The sequence below is a fragment of the Mus musculus genome, chromosome 6 (genome assembly GCF_000001635.26).
Source record: "Mus musculus strain C57BL/6J chromosome 6, GRCm38.p6 C57BL/6J".
Lineage (NCBI taxonomy): Eukaryota > Metazoa > Chordata > Mammalia > Rodentia > Muridae > Mus > Mus musculus.
This window is the reverse complement of record NC_000072.6, coordinates 125485793-125511569: the sequence shown is the minus strand read 5'-3', so window position 1 is coordinate 125511569 and position 25777 is coordinate 125485793. Positions and strand designations below refer to the sequence as shown.

Below are 25777 nucleotides of genomic sequence, written 5' to 3'. Positions count from 1 at the left end.
GAGGGAAGAAATATGTACATACTAGTCATGCAAGTCACAGAGGCAAAATGGTGGCAGGAGAGATGTGGGCAGAGCCATATAAATATTGTGGGGTGAGCACATTCCTGTGGCTCAAGGACTGGGGACAACAACTTGAAGATCTGGCCAAGTTTATGCCAAGAGGGGTGCTCGTGGGATGGAGCAGGGCCAGCGCTAAAAATACAATGATATTTCTGTGCCCAGCAAGAGTATTAGCATCTGTGGGGTTTGTGTGGTGGGAAGAAGTGGGTTTGAGGAGGGAGGAAGAGAAAGCAACCCCAGGGAGGGGCTAAAAGCGAAGGCTGGCCTGCAGCAGGAGATTCCAGACAATTAAGGCAGGCCCAACCCGAGAGGTTGGGTTCAGTTCTGTGTCCTGCACAGGGAGCAACAGAGAGGGTAGGGTAGCCCCCTCCCCAAGGAACAGGTAAGGAACCTAGAAGGCGTGGCTGGAGGGGATCGGAGGGAGGGATGCGTTAGTCATAAGACATTGGCTAGGCCTGAAGCTAGGATGTTTTCACACCAACCCTTATAGGTGTTTCATGTCTTTTCAAACAGAAAACAAATTTCATAAAAAAACAAGAGTTCAAAAAAAAAAAAAAAAAAAAAAAACCTCACAATCCCAGGGCCACCCAACAAGGAAGTGGGCAGGGCTAGAACAGGGCCCCCACCTCTGCCTCCCAGAAGCAGGCTTACTGGATGAGTCCCCAGAGGGTAAGTCATGGTGGGCTCCCAGGCTGGGAGGGAAAGTTTCTGCTCAGCAGATGTACCCAGCAGTAAACACCTCCTACCTAACTCAAAGAGCAGGGAACTCACAAATGCTGCCTTGTGCAGACTTCAGAGGAACCTTGAAGGACTCCAGTGCTCTGGGAGTCTACACTTTCAGGAAGGAACATAGGCCTGCCAGGGTCCAACTGTGCCCTTAAAATGCCCCTTTGGGGAGGAGTAGAGAGTCTCACTCGGAGAAAGTGCACACCAGCCCCTTGCAGACGCTGCCTACTCCCAGAGCATACTGTGCTGGGCAGTCATTGAGAACATCACCCCCAAGACACAGGACAGAGTCCCAGCTCTTACACTGCCAGCCAGAGTGCCCATCACAAAGAGACTCCGGCACACCAGACAAGGAGGAGGGCTGTGTAAAACCCAAGGGCTGACTCACTGGTAACTTCCTAGACCCCTAAGGAGTCAGAAGAGAGGACAGTGAGAGCCATAGAAATCAGAGGAAACTGTGTGGCTGTCACTGTAGCTGTACAATTAAAAGTGTCAATAACCATCCTTTCTTGGGCATTTCGTATGCACCTATACACTCGGCTAAACACTTGCACCTATACACTCGGCTAAACACTTGCACCTATACACTCAGCTAAACACTTGCACCTATACACTCAGCTAAACACTTGCACCTATACACTTGGCTAAACACTTGATAAAAATGTTATCTGATTTAATCTTCAGAGCACCTTCGTGAGTCAAGTATTCTTCTTACTTCCCCTGTGCATCTACAACAGACACTCATGGGTGACATAAGTTGTCCCAAATTGCACAAGTGGTCTGTGGCTAGGTCTGGATCCCGGCCCAGAGCCACCAGACTCCAGACCCCATGCATAAGCAGGAGGAACTAAACACTTCTGCAGTCTCCCTAGTGATAGGGTTAGATCTCCAGCATAAACTGTATAGGTTTCATTGTTGCCATGATGGATCTCCACCAATCTAGCCCACATATTTTTGAGCATTGCTCTTGAGGTCGTATCTGACACATGGATCTCACTGGGCGAGACTCATCTGATTGGTTAGGGCTACCTGCTTTTTAGTGTCTACAAGAAAGAGTTCATGACCATACATTTACTGCTTCTGTAAGCTGCCAATTCCTTGACTTGTAGTCTCTCTCTCTCTCTCTTTTTTTACCTGAGAAGCCATCACAGTCATGTTTCTCCGACTCTTTATCAGAGTTCTCTCTGAACATATTCTTCTTTCACCTATGGAGTTAGACAGAGACCCTCTGAATAACTGGAAGTGATTGCTCCCATTACAAGTGTTTAATCTAAATTGATCATCAAAATCCCACTTGCCACACTAAATAATACTTCTCAGGTATATAAGGTGTGTACATATCGGAGAGACTTTAGTGTGTGTGTGTGTGTGTGTGTGCATATGAACATGCAGGCATTTGCTTGTGTGTTTGCACACATGCATACACAGGCACATGCATGTGTATGCATGTGTATAGATATGGGTTTCCATGTTTATATGTCATGAGTGAGGGAGAGAATGCATACAGGTATGTACATGTACGTGTAGAAGCCAGAAGTCAACACCAAGTTGTTTTATGATTTTTTCCTAGGGACATATGAAAAAATGTCTTATCAGCCCAGATAGGGCACTGACAACAAACCCAAGAAATTATTTTTCCCACCCTGGTACAGCTTAGTGAACCAGAGAGTTTATTATTGTTGATTACAGGACTTTAAGTGAGGGGTTTCTTTCAGGACCATGGAAGACTCAAAGGCAACCACATCTCCAAAAGGCCCACCAGAGGATGAGCAATTGTTGGTCCAGCCTCGACACAGGACCTGGATTGTCAACTGAAAGCAGGGATATCTGGAAGGCACATAATAAATACACATAGGAAACTCTCTCTCTGTCTCTCTCTGTCTCTCTCTCTCTCTCTCTCTCTGCCTCTCTCTCTGTCTGTCTCTCCCTCTCTCTCTTCTTTGCTTGCTCTGCAGCTTGAGTCTGCATGCATGCTCCCTCCTTGGGCTGGGGGTTGTGCCCTCTGCATATTCTCACACGCCTACATACTTCTCACACACACCTCACATACACCTTACACACGCACCTCACATGTACCTCATATGCACCTCACACAGAGCTCTGTGTGCTCTCCTTTCACTCACTTAAAAGCTGTCACACACACACACACACAAAGATAAATAAATAAATAAATAAATAAACCCCCCCCAAAAAAAAGCCGGGCTTGGTGGCACATGCCTTTAATCCCAGCACTCGGGAGGCAGAGGCAGGAAGATTTCTGAGTTCAAGGCCAGCCTGGTCTACAAAGTGAGTTCTAGGACAGCCTGGGCTATACAGAGAAACCCTGGCTCGAAAACAAAAAACAAACAAACAAAAAAGTTGTCACACACAAATAAAATCTATACAGCTGGTGTCCATGTCTAAGGCTAGGAAAAATGGAAACAACTTTTTGTTTTGTTTTGTTTTGTTTTTTGTTTTTTGTTTTTCGAGACAGGGTTTCTCTGTATAGCCCTGGCTGTCCAGGAACTCACTCTGTAGACCAGGCTGGCCTTGAACTCAGAAATCCGCCTGCTTCTGCCTCCCAAGTGCTGGGATTAAAGGCGTGCACCATCACTGCCTGGCTTAGAAACAACTTTTCTTTTCTCCCTACCACATATCATAAAACAAACAAACAAGATACAAACCATAGCAACGTGCTTTGGTGTTTAAAATAAGGAGTGAGTAAGTAATCGCACACGTGACTATATTTGCTTGTTTTATATGAAGAGGAAGGCATCAAACCCACTGTGGGTTGTTGGTGGAAGGCTAGACTGAGGAGGGGCAGACAGGATTGGATGGGTGGGTGTCTTTCCTCCTTTTGGGAGAGCTCAAACACACAGAAGCAGAAGGCCTCATGAGGCAAACCCCACATGCCCAGTGAACAGCGCTAACAACGTTGCTCTTCTGAATCCACACCGTCTCTTCACTTTTTAGGAAGTGGGGTGAAAAATCAAACCAACCACCCCCGACCCCCATCTTGTCACTCAACTCACAGACATCTCAGCGTGTGTCTCCGAGGCTCGAGACTTTCTTGAAAATGACAGTGTCGTCTTCATACATGACAAACCCAAATTTCCTTAAGGCTGGAGCAGTGGCACACATCAGGTGGCAAACATCAGAGTTTCAGGCCAGCCTGCTCTATGTAGCAAGTTCTGTGTAGGGTCAGTGAGATGCTGCTTCTAAAAACAATAATAATAATAATGTTTAATAATATCAGTTAATGATTAGTCTTTGTTTAGGGTTCCCTAGCCAGGCCTGTAGTCACAATACTCAAGAGGCCAAGGCAGTAGGATTGCAACTTCAAGATCAGCCTAAGCTACACAGAGACATGACCCCCAAAATTCTTAATTAATGTCTCCCTACATGCCTGAAAAAAAAAAAGTTAACAATTGTTCCGTCTGAACTGGGAGTCTAATGAGAAGCACACATCGCCTACCTGAGTCCCAAGTCTGTCTCACATGTTAAGTTTCCAGAACCCATTTTTCTTTTTACTCCTTTGCATCCTCATTTTTTAATTATGTGAATAAATAAGTTATTTTAAAACTATAATTAGAAGCAGATACAAAGCTAGGGCTAAACAGAGTTAGCCTCTCAATGGGCCCCAAAGGGTAGTGGGTGAAGGACAGCCTCCAGCAGTAGAAATTCCAGGGTGCAGACATCATGGAGTGGAGAATCAGAAAGACATGCATCGAAATCTCGGGTGGAGGGCAAGTCAGGGCACTCAGGGGTCTGGGTCAGGGCACCCAGGGGCCTGGCATTCCGTTTACCTGGCTTGCTCAGCAAAGGTGGATCGAAAGGTGGGTGGGGTGCCAGCAATGACACACCCAGCTTGGAGGACAGCTCTCAAAGCAAAGGATGCTGCAATCCTGCTAAACGGGCAGGAGGGGAAGAAACCACGGGACTCACCCACTGCCAAACAGAGCTGTGAAACCCTTCAGGACACAGGACTGAAGCAAAGTGCCTGGGGCTAGAAAACAGAAAAAAAAAAACAAACAAACAAAAAATGCTGCAGATAGACACAACCCAAGACAACAAAGTAGACCGAAGCTAGCTTATAGCCCCGTCTCTAGCTCAATGCTGACCTCATGGAAACCACTGTTAACAAGGTCCCATGGGTGACATGGCTGGAGAGAGACAGAGAAGTAAGAATATATTAGTCTTTGCTCTAGTTAGGATGTTCTGCAGGTTCATGTGTTTCGAGCTTGGTCTCCAGGGATGGAGGTTTCATAGGTGGGGCCCACCGATAGGCCCTTAGGTCAATGGGGAGTGTGCCCTTAAGAAGGCTGAATGAAACCTGGTGGTGGTGATGGTGGATAACTTTAATCCCAGCAGAAGCAGGCAGATCTCTGTGAGTTCTAGGCCAGCCTGATCTACAGAGTGAATTCCAGGACAGAGAAACCATGTCTCAAAAAGCGGGGAGGGGTTAAGAAGAAGAAGGAAGGAAGGAAGGAAGGAAGGAAGGAAGGAAGGAAGGAAGGAAGGAAAAGGTTGAGTGAATCTCTTGAAGCACCTTACTTAGTAACAGAGATAATTACATCAGCTGAGCCCAGCCCTGGCTTCTCTCAGCTTTCTATCAGTCATGCATCCTTCCCTCCTCCCATCATGAAATCGTCCAATGCAGAGTCAGGACCAGCACCAGTGCTGTACTGAGCCCAGCTGTGCTGGACAACCGGCACCTGCTGTGGGGCTACGTCCCGCTAAGTAGAGCAGGGAAGCCCCTAAGACCCTGAACACAGCAGAAACTTACAGAGCTCCTAAAGTTACACATTTCACAAGACTTCGCCCCATGGTTGCACCGGCTCTGTCTGGAGGGAAGGAGACTTCCGCATGGAGCCACCTGCAAGCTTGGCGGGCAGCTCTGGTAGCTTCTAGAGAGTCATCACCCGCACTGTGGGGTCTATTTGCTCATACTTGCTCCCGTAAGGAACCCCAGTGAACTCACGGGCTCACCAAGTGCAACTTAGGTAGGATGTTTCTCTAGTCTATTGCCAGTGCCTGGACTAGTCACACAGCAGGATCCCAAACTGTGTGCTAAGGAAAAATGGTTTCTTCATGAGCTATCCTGGTTGGGTTCTTGTCAACGTGACACAAGCTAGAAGAAGACCTGGGAGAAGAACCTCAATTGAAAAACAATGCCCCCAGAGGGAGGAAAAGGAAGGGGAAAACATTGTTTATTTATATTATAATCTCAAAAAATAAAAATAAAAAAGCCTTCAATCCATTGCAAACCTGTAGAGCATTTTATTGATTACTGATGGATGTGGGCAGTGCCCTCCTGGGCAGGTGACCCTGAGTGGCATAGCAAAGCCGACTGAGCAAGTCATGGGGAACAAGCCAGTTGGTGTGCCTCCGTGGCCTCTGCTTCAGTTCCTGCCCTGATATCCCTTCAGCATGGGCTGTAAGCTACAAGCTGAGATAACCTCTCCTCCCTGAGTTGATTTTGGTCATGGTGTTTTATCACAGCAAAAGACACCTAGCTAAACACAAAAATAAATGCCTTGGAGAAATGGCTCAGTGCTTAGAGCATTGGCTGTTCTAAAACCTGTGTTTGGGTTCAGCACCAACATGGTGGCTAACAACCTTCTGTAACTCCAAGTCCAGATGTAAATGCCCTCTTGCGGCCTCCTCAGGCACTGAGGCAAAACACACGTACAGTTAAATAAAATCTAAAAAGAAAGAAGAAAAGAAAAAAGAAAGTAAAACAAACAAGTACTTCATCATGTTGAAAGAAGAGGAAAAAGAAGAGGAAGAGGAGGAGGAGGAGGAGGAGGAGGAGGAAGAAGAAGAAGAAGAAGAAGAAGAAGAAGAAGAAGAAGAAGAAGAAGAAGAAGAAGAAGAAGAAGAAGCAGCAGCAGCAGCTGACAACTCAACCTGTGCACATATTTACATTAGAAAGGCAGATGCTGAGTAGCTATTGCTGGCAGCCAGCTCCCCAGACACCCTGCTAACCAAGCTCCCAGCATGGGCCCTGCCCTCTGAGAGGCAGGCTACTGCAAGAACAGGGGTTTCCTGGAAACAGAAAAGTCCTCACAGACCACAAGGCCAAAAAGGTCATGAGACAGGAACAGACCCCAGCCAGTCCAGAAGAGTCTAGGAAGGCAGAACGCTGAGCTCCCTGCAGGAGCTTGGACTGGACTCTGGAACACTAAGACATTAGTGGAAATAAATTAGTGAAATCTGATCAACACCTACAGCCTAGTTACAGCACCGAAACAATGTTAGGCTAGTGGTTTGTTGTTGTTGTTTTAGGGGGAGGGCTTGTGTGAGGTTGTTGGTTTTTGTGGGGTTTGGGGGGGTGTTCTTGTTTGTTGTTGTTATTGTTGCTTGATTTGTTTTGTTTTGTTTTGGTTTTTCAAGACAGGGTTTCTCTGTGTAACCCTGGCTGTCCTAGAACTCACTCTGTAGACCAGGCTGGCCTTGAACTCAGATCTGCCTGCCTCTGCCTCCTGAGTGCTAGGTTTAAAGACGTGAGCCACTAACACACTGCAACTGAGTAAGATGTTAACATTAGGAGACACTGTAACCACTGCAGCATTTCTGTAAGCCTGAAATTACTGTAAAACCAAAATTTAGTGGGAGAGAGGGAGGGAGGAGAAGGGACCAGGAGATTCTATAAGGCACCAGAAGTGGGTAACTGGCAGAAGCCAGGTCAGGGGTCCCCACATGATAAGACAGAGTTCAGACTTGAGAGTCTTCAGGCAGTGGCTTCATGACAATCATATACAGGTCCATGTGGACATCCAGACAGCTCCTTTCCTTTATGTTCATCCTGTATGCATTCTACCTTCCTATATCTGCCTACTCAAACTCTAATGTCCACACCAACATCATATACATACAAGACAGACACATGTTCACACACATACACACATACCCACACACCACCCCAGACACAGTTGGGGAACACAAAGTACTACTATAAGGAACTTTCAGTGCCACAGTGCCAGACCTATGGCTCCTGAAGCACAAAATTATTGCCAGCAACATGGTGGCTTGACTTGCCCTTTGGTAGAACCTTCTCCAGGCAGGCTCTGCTGAGCTGGGTGGAAATGGGTGGTGCCCCCCCATGCTGTTTCCAGCATGCCCTATGTCTCCTGGCTCTGGCTTCACACTACTCAAGGTCAGTCCACTGTGTGGCCCTACATCCCGGCCGCCCTTCACCCCACTAATCCTTCCCTCACTGTTTCACATTCCAGTTGGGTGGTGACTCCTTCTAAGCAGGATGTGGATCCTGCCTGTGCCTGCAGCCCCACAGGGCCTGGCACTCGCCTTACATGTGAGGTAGATCTGGGTGAACAGGCGTCAACACGCTGGGTAGAGATGCTCAGGAGACAGACCTCACTCTTCAAAGAGTAACAGAGTTCCTCTTGCCAATAGTCCAGGACTCCAAGGCTCAAGGCCATTTATCATGTTCTAACACCACCGCACCTAAGCCCGAGATGCAGAATCACAATTAAGTTCGGGCCTGGAGAGACAGCTCAAGAGTTACAAGCCATTGCGGCTCTTCTAGGATGAGTTCGAATCCCAGCACCTGTGTTAGGTGGCTCTCAAGCACCTGTATCGCTAGCTCCAGAGAATCCAATGCTGTCTTCTGGTGCCTGTGAGCACTCACACACATTTCAGACAACACAACTGTGCATAAATAAAATTTTTTAAAAAAGCTTAAAAAGTCTTTTGTGAGGATGTCTCCAGTTTACTGAGCATTTCCACATCCAAGGGCTCATTTGGTTCTCAGTGATTACTCAGGAATATGAGCCCACTTACCAGACACGGAAATGGAGTCTCTGAAAGGGAAAACAATTTGCCTGGGTTGTCATAGCAACCAGGTAAATGCTCTGGAGTTTGGACCCCTGACTGCTAATATTTTCCTTTTCTGCCTCCCTATGAAAGAAAGATCTTTCTCAATCTCTCTCCCCCACTCTCTCTCTCTCTTTCTCTCTCACACACACACACACACACACACACACACACACTCTCGAGAGGGCAGTGAGGGTCGGGGGAGGGGGTGGGGAGGGGGAGCCTCTTCTGCTGAATCCAGAAGTACTGCCCAGAACACACAAGCTGCTATGGACTCAAGAGAAGCAGATGATGGTATGTGGGTGCCGGTGCCTACCACTGAGGAAGGGCAGGTTCTAGCAGGGTTCCCACCCACCTCGCATTGTACAGAAAGAGCAGTAATCTCTCTGATGCTGTGGAAGGAGAGGCTAGGCTTAGGAAGGACCAACAAAAGGCAAATCCAATATGCACATTCACAGGAGAATCGGCTGGTTTGCAGGCGACTTCAGGATAGCATAATCCCAGGTCACCAGAGAAGAGAGCCAGCAGGTCCTGGTAAACCCAGATATTCCAGAGACGGAGCTAGCAAATTGCCTGAGCTCAGGAGTTCTTGACCAGCATGAGCAACATAGTGAAACTTTGTTTCAATCGATAAGAATAAAGGACACCAAAGGGGTGCTAATAGTAATATATCCACTCACGCCCCAGGAGTCAGCCTTTTAGCTAGAGGCTCTGGGGTTGGGCCATCTGAGTTCATTCAAGCTGGCTGCTTCCGCAATTCTTAATTTGTTTTCTTTGCTTATGTGTGAGGGCAAGTTCTCAACCTCTGAGAGTATTTACATATTAAATGGGCTTCTCACCATCAGCGCCTGCCTGAAGTGTAATAGACACCCACCCATGAGTTTGCCCTAGAGGCTTGCTTTCAGTATTCAGAAACTACCTACAAACAGGAGCTGGGAATCAAGGTTACTTGCGATTGTTTGTTTTAAAAATGCACAAGGCATGACATCACAGGCCAGGTTGACTTTTTTAAGAGTCTAGTTGATAATTAAAAAGTAACAAGTAACTGGGCATGAAGGTTCATCCCTGTAAATCCAATATGTGTAGCACCAAGGCAGAACAATGGCCTGTGGATTCTGGACTAGCCTGGACTACACACTAAATTCCAGGTCAATGTAAGTTAAAGAGTAAGATCTGTCCTAAAAAATTAATCAAGGGCTGGTCATGGTGGCACACCCCTTTAATCCTAGCACTTGGGAGGCAAAGGCAGGAAGAACTCCATGAGTTTGAGGCCAGCCTGGTCTACAAAATGGGTTTCAGAACAGTCAAGATTATATACTAAGACCCTGCCTTAAAAAAAAAAAAGAGTTAAAATAAATACATAACAAGTAAACAAAACAGAAATCACTGCAGGGGCATGAGAGAGGTCATGAGCAGCCTTTGGTGGCTGACGACGCTGGAATGATAGGGGCTAAACTAGCCTTAAAGACAGCTAGGTGAAAGGCAGAAGGACCAGGAACTGGGGCTGGGGAAGGAAGTGAGGAACCCAGACATGAGGATTCATGTGACATCCTGAAAGAGGAGCAGAAGAGAGAGCAAGGGGCCTCTTGGCCAATCTCAGATCCAGGAGGTCAGGGTCTTGTACAGTCAACATTTACTATGCAACTACTTTTGTGTCTGACCTATGCAAAGCAGGTAATATACACCAAGCATGGTCAAGTCTTCCCACACCTGTGGAGTTTGCCTTTTAGCTACAATAGTTGGATCAATAATAATACACACTCTCCATCTCTCCATCGTAGGAGAAAGTCGTAGTGTTACAGAAGAGTCGCAGTATACTGGGGAAGGGAACTGGGAAGTCTTCAAACAGGAAAAATGAGCAAGAAGAGGTTAAGGGACATAATGAATCAGCAGTATTAAACGTTGGTTTCTTCCAAACACCATCTTACCATCACACACACACATACACACACACACCTTCTGAAGAGGATGACTTAAGAAAGATGGGCAAGAGGAAGGAGGAGAGAGAGAGAGAGAGAGAGAGAGAGAGAGAGAGAGAGAGAGAGAGAGAGAGAAAGAAATTGGAATGCCCGGCTAGAGCTAAACTACTCTACATAAACATGTACAAAGGACATTCATAGGTAATGAGGATCAGAGGTTGACAGAGGCTGGATATGGAGGCAGGAGACAAGGTTATCCGCCATGAAATGGGATTTTTAAAGAGAGAGCTATTCAAAGGGGATTTTTGTAAGGTGTGCTCGCGCGCGCGTGTGTGTGTGTGTGTGTGTGTGTGTGTGTGTGTCTGTGTGTGTGTGTGTGTGTGTGTGTGTGTGTTTACATATGGCCACACGTTTGAGGTGAGTGCACATGTGTGGAAGCGCACGCGAAATGTGACCATGTATATGGAGACCAGATGTCAACTGTCTTGCTTGTCAATCATCCTCCACCTGTTATACTGACCTAGAGTTTCCTGTTTGAACCCAGAGCTCAGGAAATTGTCTAGTCTGGTCAGCCAACCTATTCTGGGGATCTCTTATTTTTGCCTCCATATATTCTTTGGTTGGTTTTGGTTTCAATATTTTGGGAGATTGTCTGGTTGGCTGAGAGGAGGACTCACTATGTGGCCATGACTACCCAGGAATTCACTTTGTAGACAGGGTGGCCTTGAACTCACAGATGGCCACCTACCTTTGCCTCCCAAGTGCTGGAATTGAAGGTGTGCTCCATCACATGAGACATATTAGGAAACAGGGCCCCTATTCGCTCAGCAGGTAAGAGGAAGAAGAAGGGAGAGCCTCGGGCAAGGCAGGGCTTGAAGGCTGACGGAAGAAAGAAGGATTGAAAAAGACCAAGTTCATTTTGCATGTAGGATCCCAAAGAGATTTTGTGCCCTGGTCCCAATGTTTATTTTAATAACTGTGTTCATCTCCTTCTGCTACTGTAATAAATTATGACAAGTGTAGTGGCTTAAAATAACACATTCAATTATTTTACCACTCCAGAGATCAAAGGTCAGTAAGTGGGCAGTGGTGGGTTTGTTCCTGCTGACAGTTGAAGGGGGGAATTCATTTCTTCATCTGGTCCAGCTTCCAGAGGCACCTGGGTTCCTTGGCACAAGGCCACACATCGCCCTAACCTGGGCTTCTGTCCTCACATCTCATCCTCTGGCTAGGGAACTGTGACCTCTCTTTCATAGGAACTCTTTGGAGGAATGGAGAGATGGTACAGCAGTTCAGAGCACTGGCTCTTAACTAAGTTCTAGAGGACTGTTTTAGTCGGGGTTTCTATTCCTGCACAAACATCAGTACCAAGAAGCAAGTTGGGGAGGAAAGGGTTTATTCAGCTTACAATTCCACACTGCTGTTTATCACCAAAGGAAGTCAGGACTGGAACTCAAGCAGGTTAGGAAGTAGGAGCTGATGCGGAAGGAAGGAAGGAAGGAAGGAAATCCAATTCTCAAAAGGATAAGGCAAGAGGATCTAGAATCAAAGACTCTGGGCTCCTTAATGAGATCTGTCAAAAGAGGAAAAAAAATGAAAGCAAACAACACAAATCTCTTTGATTACAAAGTCCCACCAAAAATATCTCCATTTCAAGCTCCTTTAACTCTATCTACAGCCCCTCACTCCAAGCACAGAGGAGTGGCACACCCACGAGTTCTGGGGGTTAAGAAAGGACATGTTTGGATGACTGCTGAACAAACATGATGACTTCAATTGACAAAGAGGTAACTAGACAAAGGAAATGGTGGGAACTCGAAAGCCAAGAGCAAAGCAGACCCCTGAGGACCAACCCTTGAGTGAGGTTTGTCTCCATGAACTTATGCCAGAGATATTTACAGAAAGCCAGCAAGGGATGGAAATTAATCCAGGCAAATGGTCTTTTAGATTTTTTTTTAATCTGAATTTGTATTATGTTGGTATGGCTGTTTTGTTAGCTTGAATGCCTGGGCACCACCTGCATGTCTGGTGCCCACAGAGGCCAGGAGATGGTGTCAGATCCTCTGGAACTGGAGTTACAGGTGTGCTGGGAATGAAACCCAAGGCCTCTGGAAAAGAAGTCAGTGCTGTTAACTGCTGAGCCATCTCTCCAGCCCCCTACCCCAAACTGAGATTATTTGAAGGTGCTCACCACCCACGTGTGTATCAATACAGGAATACGCTGACGCCCAGAGTCACACCAAGCAATCCACACGGACAAGACTAGATAGAGCAATGGCCCAAGGCTCACACCGCTGGCTTTCAAGAAGCGTGCTGTTCTCAACCTGTGAATCGCGACCCCTTTGGGAGTCCCCTATCAGGTAGTTACATTATGATTCATAATGGTAGCAAAATGACAGTTATAAGGTAGCAACAAAATCCTTTGGGGGTCACAACATGAGGAACTGCATTAAAGGGTCTTGGCGTTAGGAAGGTTGAAAACCATTGCTTCAGAGTTAAGGAAGTCGTGGAACCTTCTCGTAGTGAAAGCAGCAAACCCAATGGTCACTGCTACAGTAGCCAGGAGGCTCTTGTTTCGAAAAAGGATCCTGTTGGGGGCTGCATATGCTGGTACCCACATGGGGATGAGACAAACGACCACACTAAAGCCAACTTGGCCGTATGCGTTTAAATCTTACCACCAGGGGGAGCACAAGAGCCAACTGGGACCCCTTGAGTTGAACTGGGGTTTTTTCCAGAAACAGGATCCCACCCACACCCTACCCCCACCCCACCCCCAGGGAAGGCAGAATAAGTTTTCCCAGTCCCAACTCTATAAAAGCCTGGAAGGTCTGGCTGCCGCCATGTGATCGCTGACTCAAGGGCTTACCCACATTTTCCTCTTCTAGTTAAAGCAAACCACATTTTTTCCATTCCTCCCTTTTCCTGGTTGCCTGCAGCATGAAGCTTTTGTAACAAACACACTTTGGCCCAGAACATCACTACACCATAGAAGACCAGAGTCCCAAGACAGGAGGTAACCCTTCCAAATAAACCACAGAGTAGGGACCAAGACCCTCAACTCCAGGTTCAGGGCTTTTGTCGTATAAGGGAACATCTTTGTGTGGGCCTGGGATCTCCGGCAGGAGGATTTCCACTTTAAGACAACACTGAGACTCTTTTAAAATAAGCAAACAAGTGAAAAATAATTTTTTTAAAAGAAAGGAATCCAGCCAGGCAGTGGTGGCGCACGCCTTTAATCCCAGCACTTGGGAGGCAGAGGCAGGCAGATTTCTGAGTTCGAGGTCAGCCTGGTCTACAGAGTGAGTTCCAGGACAGCCAGGACTACACAGAGAAACCCTGTCTCAAAAACAAAAACAAAAACAAAAATGGGGGGTGGGACCCATGAGGGGGCTGGAAAGATGGGTCAGAGGTTAAGAGCACCAACTGCTCTTCCCAAGGTCCTGAGTTTAATCCCCAGCAACCACATGGTGGCTCACAACCATCCATAATGAGATCTGACGCCCTTTTCTGGAGTGTCTGAAGACAGCTATAGTGTATTTACATATAATGAATAAATAAATCTTTTTAAAAAAAGGAATCCATGATTCTATGTAATGGGGTCTTAGGCTGTTTCTTGGAGATCAACCATAATAGTGATGGCAGTGGGCTGGGGGAGAGTCTCTTCAGCAGTCACCGCTATCCAGAGCAGGTTCTGATGTGGACACAAATGTTTACTGAACCCCACTCTCCCATGGTGGGGGAGGGAGTACAAGGAGATAAAACCTTTTCTTTAGAACTGTTCTCTTGCCAGGCGTGGTGGCACATGCCTTTAGTCCCAGCACTAGGGAGGCAGAGGCAGGCGGATTTCTGAGTTCGAGGCCAGCCTGGTCTACAGAGTGAGTTCCAGGACAGCCAGGGCTACACAGAGAAACCCTGTCTCGAAAAAACAAACAAACAAACAAAAATAGAACTGTTCTCTTAAGATGGATGGACTCCCACCAGAACAGTACAAGGAGACCTTATTTTCTCCCTATCCCAGCTCTGCCTCCTTCCTTGTCCTCTGCCCTCGCTCCCCCACAGCCAGTAGCTTCCCTGGCACAGACAGTTGCCATGTCTTTGTGTTTCTAGGCCCTCACACACAGCTCCTCCTGGATGGCCACTCTCTGCTCCGCTGATGCCTCCTGACTTCCAAAGTCATAGATAGCGCCTGCGTGGGGCCTAGCTCAGATTGACTCGGGGATGTCCACAGAATTGCCTGTTAGGGTCTCTCGAACCCCTATCCGTGGATAAAGGTGCCTTCATGGCACTACACTCAACAAGAATAACGTGGTAAAACTAAGAAAATTTAGAAGAAGCGAAAGAAGCTCTTAGAGATTCGGCTTCTGCTCAGACTCTCCCTCTGGCTCCCACATGACTCCTCGGCAGACTTTTAGGTCCCATTGCCGCTCCTACCTTCCCATAGGTCCCAAACTGGTCACACCCCCTAACGGAGCTCCATTTTTCATTTTACCTAACCGCACCTCCTCAAATGCATTCGGATTTTCTGTCCAGTGCCCCAAGGTTTTACACCAGGGAGTGGAGATACAAACAAGGGTCCCTAACCGCACAGCACTTGCAGGCTGCCCTCTTGTCCCGTGCCCACACACAGTCAAGGGGTTCACCTGACACTCCCGGGGTTCACCTTCACTCTCAGAGGACAAGGTCCTCACCAGCTCTCTCCAGAAGACCACGGGAGCCCCAGCTCTGCCAGGCTTCCCTGATTGTAACACTTACTTTGTGAGAGCTCTCAAGAGACCCCTAAGTTGACCACACACACCCTCCAAGTCTCCTGCCTGCGTCCTTCTTCCAACTCCTAAGCTGCTTCAGGGAAGACAGAATGTGTTGCTTTCGACTCCTGTTCCCCAGTGAAGAACCTTTCTAAACTAAACTGTGGGAAAAAAAAAAAAAAGGTTTTTAACTGGGTCTATTAATGAATCAGTCTACTTACTGATAAATAGTGAAGCCAGTCTACTGATAAACAGTAAAACAAGAGCTGTGCTATGCTAACAGAGCTGGGTTTGCTATGTGAAAAAGTTTCTTGTTTTTATTTTTTGTTTTTGGGGACCGGGTCTCCTGTGGCGTTGGCCTCCAACGTACTTTAACCCAGGAAAAAAAATTTTAACTCACATTCTTTTTGCTTTCTGATATTTTCTGATGTTTCTGTAATAAGTACGGTTTGCTTTTGCAATGAAGAATGCTAAGGAAACTTCCTGCAGGGGTGAGGAAGAGAAAACTGTAAAGGATATTGAGAAGGGCCTCTTCACCCTGTTGAAAAAATCAAGAAAGAATTTAGAGAGTCACAGAGCAGGACGTGGTGGCCTGAACCGCTCTGGCAGGAGGACTGGAGTTGAAGATAGCCTGAGCTACATAAGCAAATTCCGGGTCAGTAGGTCTACAAACGGCTAAATCCTACTTCAAAAGAAATGAAATCGCTGGGCGTATTGGCACATCCCAGCAGAGGCAGACAGATCTTTATGAGTTCAAGGCCAGCCTGGTTTACACAGGGCGTTCCAAGCCAGATAGGACAGCATAGTAAGACTCTGTCTCAAAATAATAATAGATTTAAATAAAAAAAATAATAAAGCACAATAGAATTTTCACAAGGAGGCAGGGCGGCCAGCATACACCCCTGCAGGCATGGAGGCGCAGCAGAGTAGGGGTGTGGCATCAGGTGTGGCAGGGAATGAACGGAGTAAATACAGGATGAAGAAGGGTTTCAACTCAAGTCTCTGAACGTAGAAAGTTTCTGAGCAAAGTAGAACTGCTCAGATTAGCACCTAGAACATTCTAGCGGCCACCGTGCTCAACTAAGTGCGTTCAGTCCAGAAAGGTTTACAAGGAGGTGTCAGAGAGAACGCAAGCCAGGCAAATAGGGGCTCGCAGACTTGCCTCGGGAATCTGAAAAGGTTCTTAAGATTACATGGCCCTTGGGGGTCTTCCAACGTGAGCTCTTATGCAGAGCCCAGGATGAACTAGGATGAACGGGAAAGGCGAGGCCGGCACTTAACTCCCCGTAAAAGAAGTCGGGTACGGAGGTCCGGAAAGACCCCGAGACGGTGGGAAGAAGGAAGATGGAGGGAAAGAGGATCTTAGAAACCAGACGGCAAAAGTTAGGTGCAGAGAGAGCTCTGCACTGAGGGTGAAACCGAAGTCCCAGAACCTGGGTCTGGGGAGGGGATTAGAGCATGGGCGGGGCAGGTGGGCCGGGGGGCGGGGTCGGCATCCCTCCGCACATGCGCATAGCAGCTGGCCGAGCGCCGTAAGGAGTGGCACTTTTTAAAAGTGGAGCCTCAGGCCAGCCCCTAGCCGCAGCGTGTCTCAGTCGGTTGTCGAGTCCCTTCTGTCCCAGTCGTTCGTGCCTCTTGTCCCACGCAACTCCAGCTTGTACCATGCCGGTCAAAGGAGGTAGCAAGTGCATCAAATACCTGCTCTTCGGATTTAACTTCATCTTCTGGGTGAGTGAGAGGCGACTGTCGGCGCGCTCCTCTCCGAGGCCACCTGTTCTCAGGCCCGAGACGGCGTCCGGGGCGGAGAGTGTCCCGGCGGCCGAGAGCGCCGGGAGCCGCTGGTACTGCGCGCGCCAGGCGGACTCCGGGCGAGTAGAGAAAGGCGCAGCGGCTGCCAGCTGGCCAGGCGGGACTGGCAGGTGGGCGGGAGGAGCAAGTGGGTGGGAGAGCCGAGGGTCCTGGTGGCTCCGGCTGTGCACTTCGCTCCCGGGTCCTTCTACCGCCGAGTATTTGAGATGGGCTCTGTGCCTGCTCCCACCCGGAGCACCCCCGAGTGTGAGAGAGGAGTGAGGGAGGAGCGGAGCAACCTTTTCGAGTAACTCGATGCCCTCCCCGGCCCGCAAGGCTCCTTGCCAGCAGGGCAGTCGAGCGTCTCCCACTTCGGTGGTCCCACAAGTGACAAGGGGTGCTACGGAGGGAGAGGAAGTGGGTGTGGGGAGTCTTCCCTGCACCTGGAGGTCGGACATTCCTTGTTTAGGACCTGAACTCTCAACTGAAAACGTCCATGCCTCTCTCTAAGCTACCTGAAAGACTAGATTGTCTTGATTCTTTTTCAAGAGCGATAACTATCTTGGCTGTAGAGAACTCTGGGAGAGTTAAGAGAAAAGAAGGCGGGGAAGGTGCCTATTGGCGCCTCTAGATGGGATAAATCCGGTGTTTCTGCATTTCCCAGGTAATCAGGTACTGCGGGCTTGAAGCCTCGCTCTAAAAATGTCCAGGTGGGGCCAAGGGGAATGGCCGTTCACCTGCAGAGGGTCCAGAGGCAGGTGCTAGTAGACTCTACAGATGGGCCTCTGGGTAGGGCAACAAGAGAGTGTCCACTCTCCCAAAACTCAGGGACAGAAGCAAGGAAATACACGGAAGACCCTTTTGTCCTGATTCTGAGAGGGCACACTCCCAAACACAAATGGACGGAATTTGCTCCCAGGCAATCAGGAAAGAGCTTAACTAGGCAACTCCTGTGCCACCAGAGACTTTGAACAACAACAACTAAAAAGTCCACTATTCCCTTTGGAGCTGGCCACCGGGATGCTCACCATCTTCCAGCAACTGTAAGGTTTAATACTCTCCAGGGTTGCTTGGAAGTGTTGCACAACCTGCAGAGACTGCCCTGGGTTTCTAGGAGCCACCACACCCATACAACTTAAGAGGATGTCAGAGGACATTCCCTGCTTGTGTTTCCCCAGTTCTGCAGACAGGCAGCCAGCTCCCAGGCTTGGCTTGGTCCACTCATCAGCTTGAGCGCTTTGTTACAAAACAAAGTCTGAAGGCAGCTGGCCCCACCCAACCCCGCCCTGTCCTTTGGGGAGTTTTCCTCCCTCTACCTTTTAGTCTCTTCCCTGCTAGTCTGTCGGTCAGTCCCCAGACGCCTGCATAGATGGTGTGAAAGTTTGGTGCTAAGGGGAAACCACATAGTTGCCTACATCTCCCATCTGCCCCCCATGGCATATGTATGTAAGGGGCTGAGAGGAGGTGCCCATGGCCACCCTATGTCTTCTCATTCTGTTGCCTGCTGGCCTACAGTCTGCCCATCTTGTCTCCTGCTGCCACTTCCGCTCCTATCCAGAACCCTGACAAGTTGCTGCTGGCTGACTCTGCCTCCTGAAGCAGGACAGTCTCACTCTAGAAGGGTTTGACTTTGGGGTTGGGAACTGCATTGGAGATTATGCACCAGCTGGAGGTGCTAGCTCTCGTGTCCACCGTGAGGAACCAGGGTGCCCAAGATCGCAAGCCGAGTTAGTACTGTAACCTCTGGGCCCCTTGTTTGCTCTCTTTACTCTCCTGTCTCTTACCATTAGGGAGGTGGGCGGTTTACTATGTTAATTATTGTTACCTGCCCTACCCTGGGCTCTAATAGGGACAGTCCTGTTACAATCTCTGTGCTAAGTATTTTACAGTCTCCAAAGGCCTCCCCAAGCTCCATGATATAACCAGAGAAAGAAACATTATTCCCATTTTGACCAGAAATCTTGCCCATGATAGGTTAAGTGCTAAAGGCAGGGTCAAGTGATAGGGTATTATCAAGTGAGGTAGTTAGTATTGGGCAGGAGCAAAGGAAGGCTGAGAGGAAACTCCTCAAAATATCTTTTACTACAGGCGGTGATCTCTCTCGGGGGAACCCTTGGGATCATTATGATGTCACCTCTTCAATCTCTTGAGACCAGTGATTTATGAACTTGACATTTGGTGCCTGGTGTGGGCTTTGGAAAGCAGAGGCCACCTTTGTCTGTAGAGGATACTGAGCGGCTGGATGGCAGGAATCCAAAGAGAAGCCAGCCTCTCGTAGTCGCCCTGGGACAGTGGAAGAGAGGGAGGACCGGCAAAGGGGAATCTGTCTTTCTCCTAGGCCCGAGCATGTCCCCTGTGGGACATGCTCTGTGACAGCTGAGCCTGCCCAGCCTGCCTTTCTGAAGTTGGGTGTCTCCTGCCCACAACCAAGCCAGCAATCGGTCTGTTTTCCGACAACCTCAGAGCCAGACCTCACAAGCCTATTTTGGTGGTTCCCAAATTTCTCTCAGATCTCCATGTCTATCCCTCCACTCCCTCCAAAAGAGAAAGAAAAGAATTGAGAAAGAAAACATCTTCCTAATGTCTGAATGGCAGGTGATTAGAAGTGTTTCAGGCTATAATGTGGTGGCCAGCCTTGAGCCGGGCCTGGAATGTGCCTCTCCCATTCGTTGTTTGTTTGTTTGTTTGTTGAAGGCTTTGTTATACAGCCAACTGGCCTTGATCCTGTTGCCTCTGTCTGGCCTTTCCCCATCCCGCACACCCATTCCCCCAGATCCCACATAGCGAAGTCTTTTATGGTTTTTAGCCTCGGCAAAGGAAAGCCCAGATTGAGAGAGCCAGCCAGATCCTGCTTCCATGCACTCTGACCCTCTGTTTCTGCTCCTTCCCCATCCGGAAGGATGGAAGTAACAGAGGGATCTCCTCCACCTCCAGAGATGACATCACCTTCACGGAAGCAGCTTGGAAATGTAGGCAGAGAGCTGACCCAGGCTTCAGAGCCTGGCGGAGGGCGGATTACTTGGGAACCACAGGCAGCTCACTTTCCTGATCCGCACCGAAGTTTCCTCATCACAAAACCCATGACTTGACGCAAAAGGTCTCAAAGGTCCATTCAAGATCAGCCTATAGAACGAGCCCCGGCCACCACACACCATTGCCCCACCTCTCCTCTGGTTAATAAGACTTCCCGGCAAGCCACGTAACAGAGGTGTAGGAGTCTGGAAATCACGGTGGATAGTGAGACTTGTTCCCTGGCTTTTACCTGCGAGTATAAACCTGTTTCTTGGATCTTCCCTGTTCCTTTTACCTTCCCTCACTCTTGGCGGGGGGGGGGGGGGGGGTCTCCTTTTCTTCTGGTTCTTTGGTAAGTGCTCCATTGCCTTGGCCTTTTTTTTTTTTAATATTTATTTATTATATGTAAGTACACTGTAGCTGTCTTCAGACACTCCAGAAGAGGGCGTCAGATCTCCTTAAGGATGGTTGTGAGCCACCATGTGGTTGCTGGGATTTGAACTCAGGACCTTTGGAAGAGCAGTTGGTGGTGCTCTTAACCACTGAGCCATCTCTCCAGCCCCGCCTTGGCCTTTTATGGTCATAGATTGTAATGGTCAGTGTACAGCCCTGGATTCAGCATCTTCAGCCCCTGGGCAGGTTAGCTGCATCTCCCTGTAGCTCTATTGCTTCACTAGTAGAAAGTGATTTGAGGTCTTTGGAGAGGGTGGGAGCAATTCCCAGGTAAGTATGGATGCTTAAACCACAGATTAGGCCACACTCCTCCTACTCAGTGTGGCCGGACTATGTGGCTGTGTGTGCCGTGTAGCCTTACGGCTTTTCCACATCTCCCTGCCATACGAGCCGACGTAGGAGAGCTGGCCTCACTCTTCAAAGCAGAACCACTGCCTCCATTTTGTACACATCTGACTCAGGGAGGAAGGTACACCTACTCCTGAGAAATGAAGCTGAAGAGACTCTAGAGTGTTCCAAGGCATCCGGGTTCGAGTCGGGGCAGGTTGTGGAGGGGTAGGTGGCTGGAACAGGAGCCCCTCCCCACCCAGATTGCTCCTTGCAGAAGTTGTTTGACTTGGATGTTGGGTTGAACTGTGGCATAAAATGGCTTCCCACAGAGCCGCCTGTGCTGGAGCGACACTGCCCTGCTTGTACTGGAGCTGGCTGGCAGGTTGGGGAGAGGGTGAGCCGAGGCCAAGTGTCTGCCCAGCTATGGAAAATAGGAACTGGCCCCTGCCTAGAGCTTTGGTTTCTCCCCCACCCCCAGCCATAGTTACCAGTAACCAAGATCTGGAATCCCAATCTCTGGGTGGTGGTGAGAACTGGGTTCATGTGAGCACACTCACACTCTCTTACACACCACACACACACACTCTTCACAGACACTGCCCCTGTTTTCAGATTGCCGGTGGCAACATTCCAGACCTTGCTATTGCTCCCAAGACGCCTTTGCTGCCCGCTGCTGGTTGCTGGTTACTGGTTACTTCCCAAATTTGGACAGGCTTTGATAAGCAGCCGTAGAGGAGTGGATCTGGGGTGGCCGGTCAGTGCTCTCTTTCCTAAGTGAGCCTTTCCTGGCTCCTGCCTGCCCTTCTTTGGGTGGTGTTTTGGGCATGAACCTTTCATCTTAACACATAGGCCTGTGTGTTCTGGGGTGGTTCCGCCTAGTTTTGGGTTCAGTTCAGTTTTTATAAGGAGCTGTGGCCTCTGAAATGGGTCACACAGTTTGGGACCTAAAAATACCTTGGGTTTACAAGAAACATGTTTTCTTTGGTAGCACGCACAGAGGTAGATGGATTTGCCTGGGTGTTTTCTTATTTCTGGCTTGGGACAGACAGGAGTGGAGGCTCCGATCTCAGGGTTCTGGTGGCTTTGCAGTGCTGGTGCCGTCTTGTGTGTTCTGGGTAAACCCTTGTGGCATTGAGAAAAGAGATCACACTGTGATTTCTGAGTTCCTCCCTGTTCTGGTTGGGTGAGAGGGACTTTAATAGGACCTGTCAACTTTTTTATTCTTTTGGTTTTTGGAGCTGGGGATTGAAGCCAAATCCTTGTGCATGGAAGGCAAGCATTCTGCCCTTGAGCTGTACCCCCATCCCACCCCCTGCCCCAGCCCTCAAAGGGTTGGGTTTTGCTTTCCAGTCAAAGTCTTGCAGAAATGGGTTTTACTTCTTAAATACAGAAGAGGGGGAGGGGGGGAAACCTCCTCATTTCAGAGGCTGTAAATCTCCCTGACACCGAACTGTCAGGTGAAGTATATTTCAACTAAAGAAGTTTTGGTTTTTAAGTTAGCCTTAGTAACTTTTTGTATGTTGTGTTTTCGAAGTCTGACTGCATGACACCCGGCTGCTCCATTCTGTAAAAGAGTCAGGCTGGTCCAGGGACATTTTTATTTTCCACCAAGTGGTGGCATGCAGCTGTGGAAAGCAATATCCTGTCCCCAGATGAGACAATTTTATAAAAATTATATCCATCCGGGTAATTTTCTACCCCATCCACCCAAGAAAATACTTAGTTATAGATTCATGTGGGGAGGGGTGCTTGTCTGTTGGGGTTTTTTGTTGTTGTTATTGTTTTGGGTTTTGTGGAGTTTTTTCTATTATTATTATTTGTTTGGTTTGTTTTTTGAGACAGGGTTTCTCTATGTAGTCCAGTCTGGCCTCAGAGATAGACCCTCCTGCTTCTGCCTCTGCCTCGGCCTCCCAAATGCTGGGATTTAAAAAGGCATGGGCCCCCAACATGCCCAGCTAAGTTTTAAGTATTGTGGGTATATTGTTACCTTGTTAGGGAAGCCCATGAAATTAGTAGGACTTCGTTTCGGGGGTGGGGGGGTGGGGGATGGTGGGGAACGTTATACATGATTTGGTTTTGTTGTTGTTCTGGGGCCCGTGAACTTCAGGAACGGCCCCATATTGATTTGTTTCCCTTGGTTTCCAGGTAACCTCTGGTTTGTCCTGAATCCCATGTTTCTGACATGAGTGATTTCCTGGAATTGAATGGGGGAATAATAGAAGGTTTTAAAAAGTACTGTTAGAAATCCTAAATTGCCAGGCGTGATGGTGCACGCCTTTAATCCCAGCACTGTGGAGGCAGAGGCAGGCAGATTTCTGAGTTCAAGGCCAGCCCGGTCTACAAAGTGAGTTCCAGGACAGCCAAGGTTACACAGAGAAACCCTGTCTCGAGAAAAAAAAAAAAAAAAAGAAAGAAAGAAATCCTAAGTTTAGCTGGGTATAGGGACGTGTGACTTTAATCCTAGCATTCCAGAGGCAGAGGCAGGTGGATCTCATGGTCTATAGAGTGAGTTTCAAGGACAGCCAAGGTTACTTATGGATACCCTGTCTCAAAAACAGAGATAATTTAAGAAAGAAAATTACTGAAATAACCAAGGTAATGCCATCTGACACACACACACACACACACACACACACACACACACACACACTCTAGTCACATCTATCTTAGCAAAACATTTGAAATTTCCATGACCTTGACAATGGTCCATATGTCTAAAATAACCATTGTGTTCTGCCAAGAATGACCATTTCAAGGTTACTCTGACCATTCTCTATTATCTGTGTGGGTTTTACCTTTAAAAACATTGTACCCCTGAGCTTGGGCACCGAGAGATTCTTTAGAGGCTCAAGCCCGCTCTTGGTCTGGTCATCAATAGAAAAAACTAAAAACTTTTAATTGGCTTAATCAGCATTGACATTAGTCTATGTCTCGCAGGTTATTACAAAAAGAAAACAACACAAAAGAAACTAGCCTAGATTCAAGACTGGTGCTGTGGGAACTGGAGAGATGGCTCCGTGACTAAGAGCACTTGCTGCTCTTACAGGGGACTCAAGTTAGGTTTCCGGCAACCACGCGGTGTCTCATAACCACCTATAACTCAAGTTCCCAGGGATCCCATGCCTCCTTCTGATCTCCAAAGGCATCATGTTGTAGGCAAAACAGTCTTACACATAAAATAAATCTTAAAGACTGGGGTTGTTGCCAGGCGTGGTGGCGCACGCCTTTAATCCCAGCACTCCGGAGGCAGAAGCAGGCGGATTTCTGAGTTTGAGGCCAGCCTGGTCTACAAAGTGATTTCCAGGATAGCCAGGGCTATACAGAGAAACCCTGTCTCCCTCCCCAAAAAAAGACTGGGGTTGTAGATGCAGGAGGCCCTGGCTCCAGTCCCCAATCTCAGAAAGAAGAGGGGAGCAGCGGAACCCTGAGCTCCCATGATGACTTGGGGCAGCCCACGCTGCAGAGCCACCTCCCCACCCACCCTCACTGACTCTGCAGTTAATCCTTGCTGAAAGAGTTTCTAGACACTGGCTTAATTTAACTGGTGCTCTGTACTTCTAGACCACACGAGGAACCCAGCATCATAAGCTTCCAATTGGTGATTCCTCTTCCCACCCCACAAGTGTAGAAGGCCCAGCTCAGCCTTATCTCTTCTCTCCTTTGGGGGTCTTTGAGAAGGGGCAGGGGTAGGGTTTGGGTCTCCAGAGAGGTAAAGAGCCACCTGGTTAAGTGACAGAAACAGCCAGAATAGTCTAACTTGGAAATGGCCCATGTTAATTGCATTCCAAAGAAGGTTCTGTGGGTTTGGGAACTGTTCACTAGAAGTATCACCAACTCTGGCTGTTAAGTCCTTGCCCAGTGAGTACAAGGGGCACTGTGTAGATGGACAGTGGTGGCCTTCACATCTGACCCAACGCCCATCGGGGGTCCTGTGAACACACCTCACATGGGCAGGTCAGTGGCTGGCTCCCACTGACTTCCCACCTCCTCTTAGCATCAGAAGACAGCCCCTGTTCACTCACACCTTGCCTCCGTTTGAGCTGCCAGTACATGGGGATCAGAAACAACACAGCCCCTGTGTGGCTCACTGGAGCTCTCCTAGGCTTAGGCTAAAAATACCAGAAAGTCAATTGAACCATTCTCTTAAAGTCAGACGGATTCCTGCAGTATTCTAATCTTTATCCCTTTTCCACGTACCGTGAGTCTATAGTATATTTAGTATATGTATAGTATATATGTAGTATGTATGTATGTGTATGTATACACACACACACACACACACATATATACATATACACATACACACACACAAACACACCTTTCCAGTGGATTTATTAAAACTAAATGAAGATAGGCAAAGCCGCGAATAGTTGTGAGCTCACCATGGCTTTTCCCGTGGGTGGAAATTTAGGTATCGGGGTGCATGTCCCAAGGGTGAGAGCATTGGCAGAGTGCCAGTTTGCACATACATCACATGTTCACACCCCAGTTCTGATGGGTGTTTTCAGGCTGGGGAACCCCCACTGCCTAACCCTAAAGAGGAATGTCCACCCCAGAAATGGCCCCTCCCCACTAAGGCGGCCCCTTCAAGGTATGAATACCTTTCTGAAACCTCAGGTGTCAGTCTATGACCAGCAATGCCCTCAAATGTGTGGTGTTGGGTTGGGTTTGAGACAAGGTTGAACTGTATGGCCCAGGCTGACTCAGAATGCTCTGTGTAGACCACACTGGGCCTCACACTCTTAATAATCCTCCTGCCTCCCAAGTGCTGGGATTGTGGATATCTCCTCACCTGTCAGCACTCAAATGTTAAACCTCCTTTTACCAGCCCGGGACAGGCTTCCACACAGCACTCCGCTAATCAAATCATTACCCTGGGTCTAAGGCACATAACCTTTTAGTGACCCAGAAAACTCGTTGCCAAGT

General features: G+C 48.2%; 1 protein-coding gene and 1 long non-coding RNA gene across 5 annotated transcripts in view; one reads left to right on the top strand and one right to left on the bottom strand.

Moving 5' to 3' along the window:
* Positions 1 to 1739: 1739 nt before the first annotated feature.
* On the bottom strand, positions 1740 to 23020 carry Gm26728. Of its 4 annotated transcripts, XR_869432.2 has the most exons (6): positions 18085 to 18137; positions 15669 to 15806; positions 11269 to 12093; positions 4572 to 4771; positions 3798 to 3983; positions 1740 to 1991 (listed from the first exon to the last, which is right to left on the bottom strand). It is a non-coding gene; the product is annotated as a predicted gene, 26728 (long non-coding RNA). The 4 variants fall into 4 exon arrangements; XR_003956511.1 differs by lacking the exons at positions 1740 to 1991; positions 3798 to 3983 and having other exon boundaries at positions 3990 to 4771; XR_869430.3 differs by lacking the exons at positions 1740 to 1991; positions 3798 to 3983; positions 4572 to 4771 and having other exon boundaries at positions 11961 to 12628; positions 18085 to 23020.
* Cd9 (CD9 antigen) overlaps positions 16810 to 25777 on the top strand; it is a 34495-nt gene continuing 25527 nt past the window's right edge. The window contains exon 1 of the mRNA NM_007657.4: positions 16810 to 16996. Within this exon, the coding sequence (NP_031683.1) occupies positions 16931 to 16996 (66 nt within the window). The 5' untranslated portion in view covers positions 16810 to 16930. The remainder of the gene's footprint in view (positions 16997 to 25777) is intronic.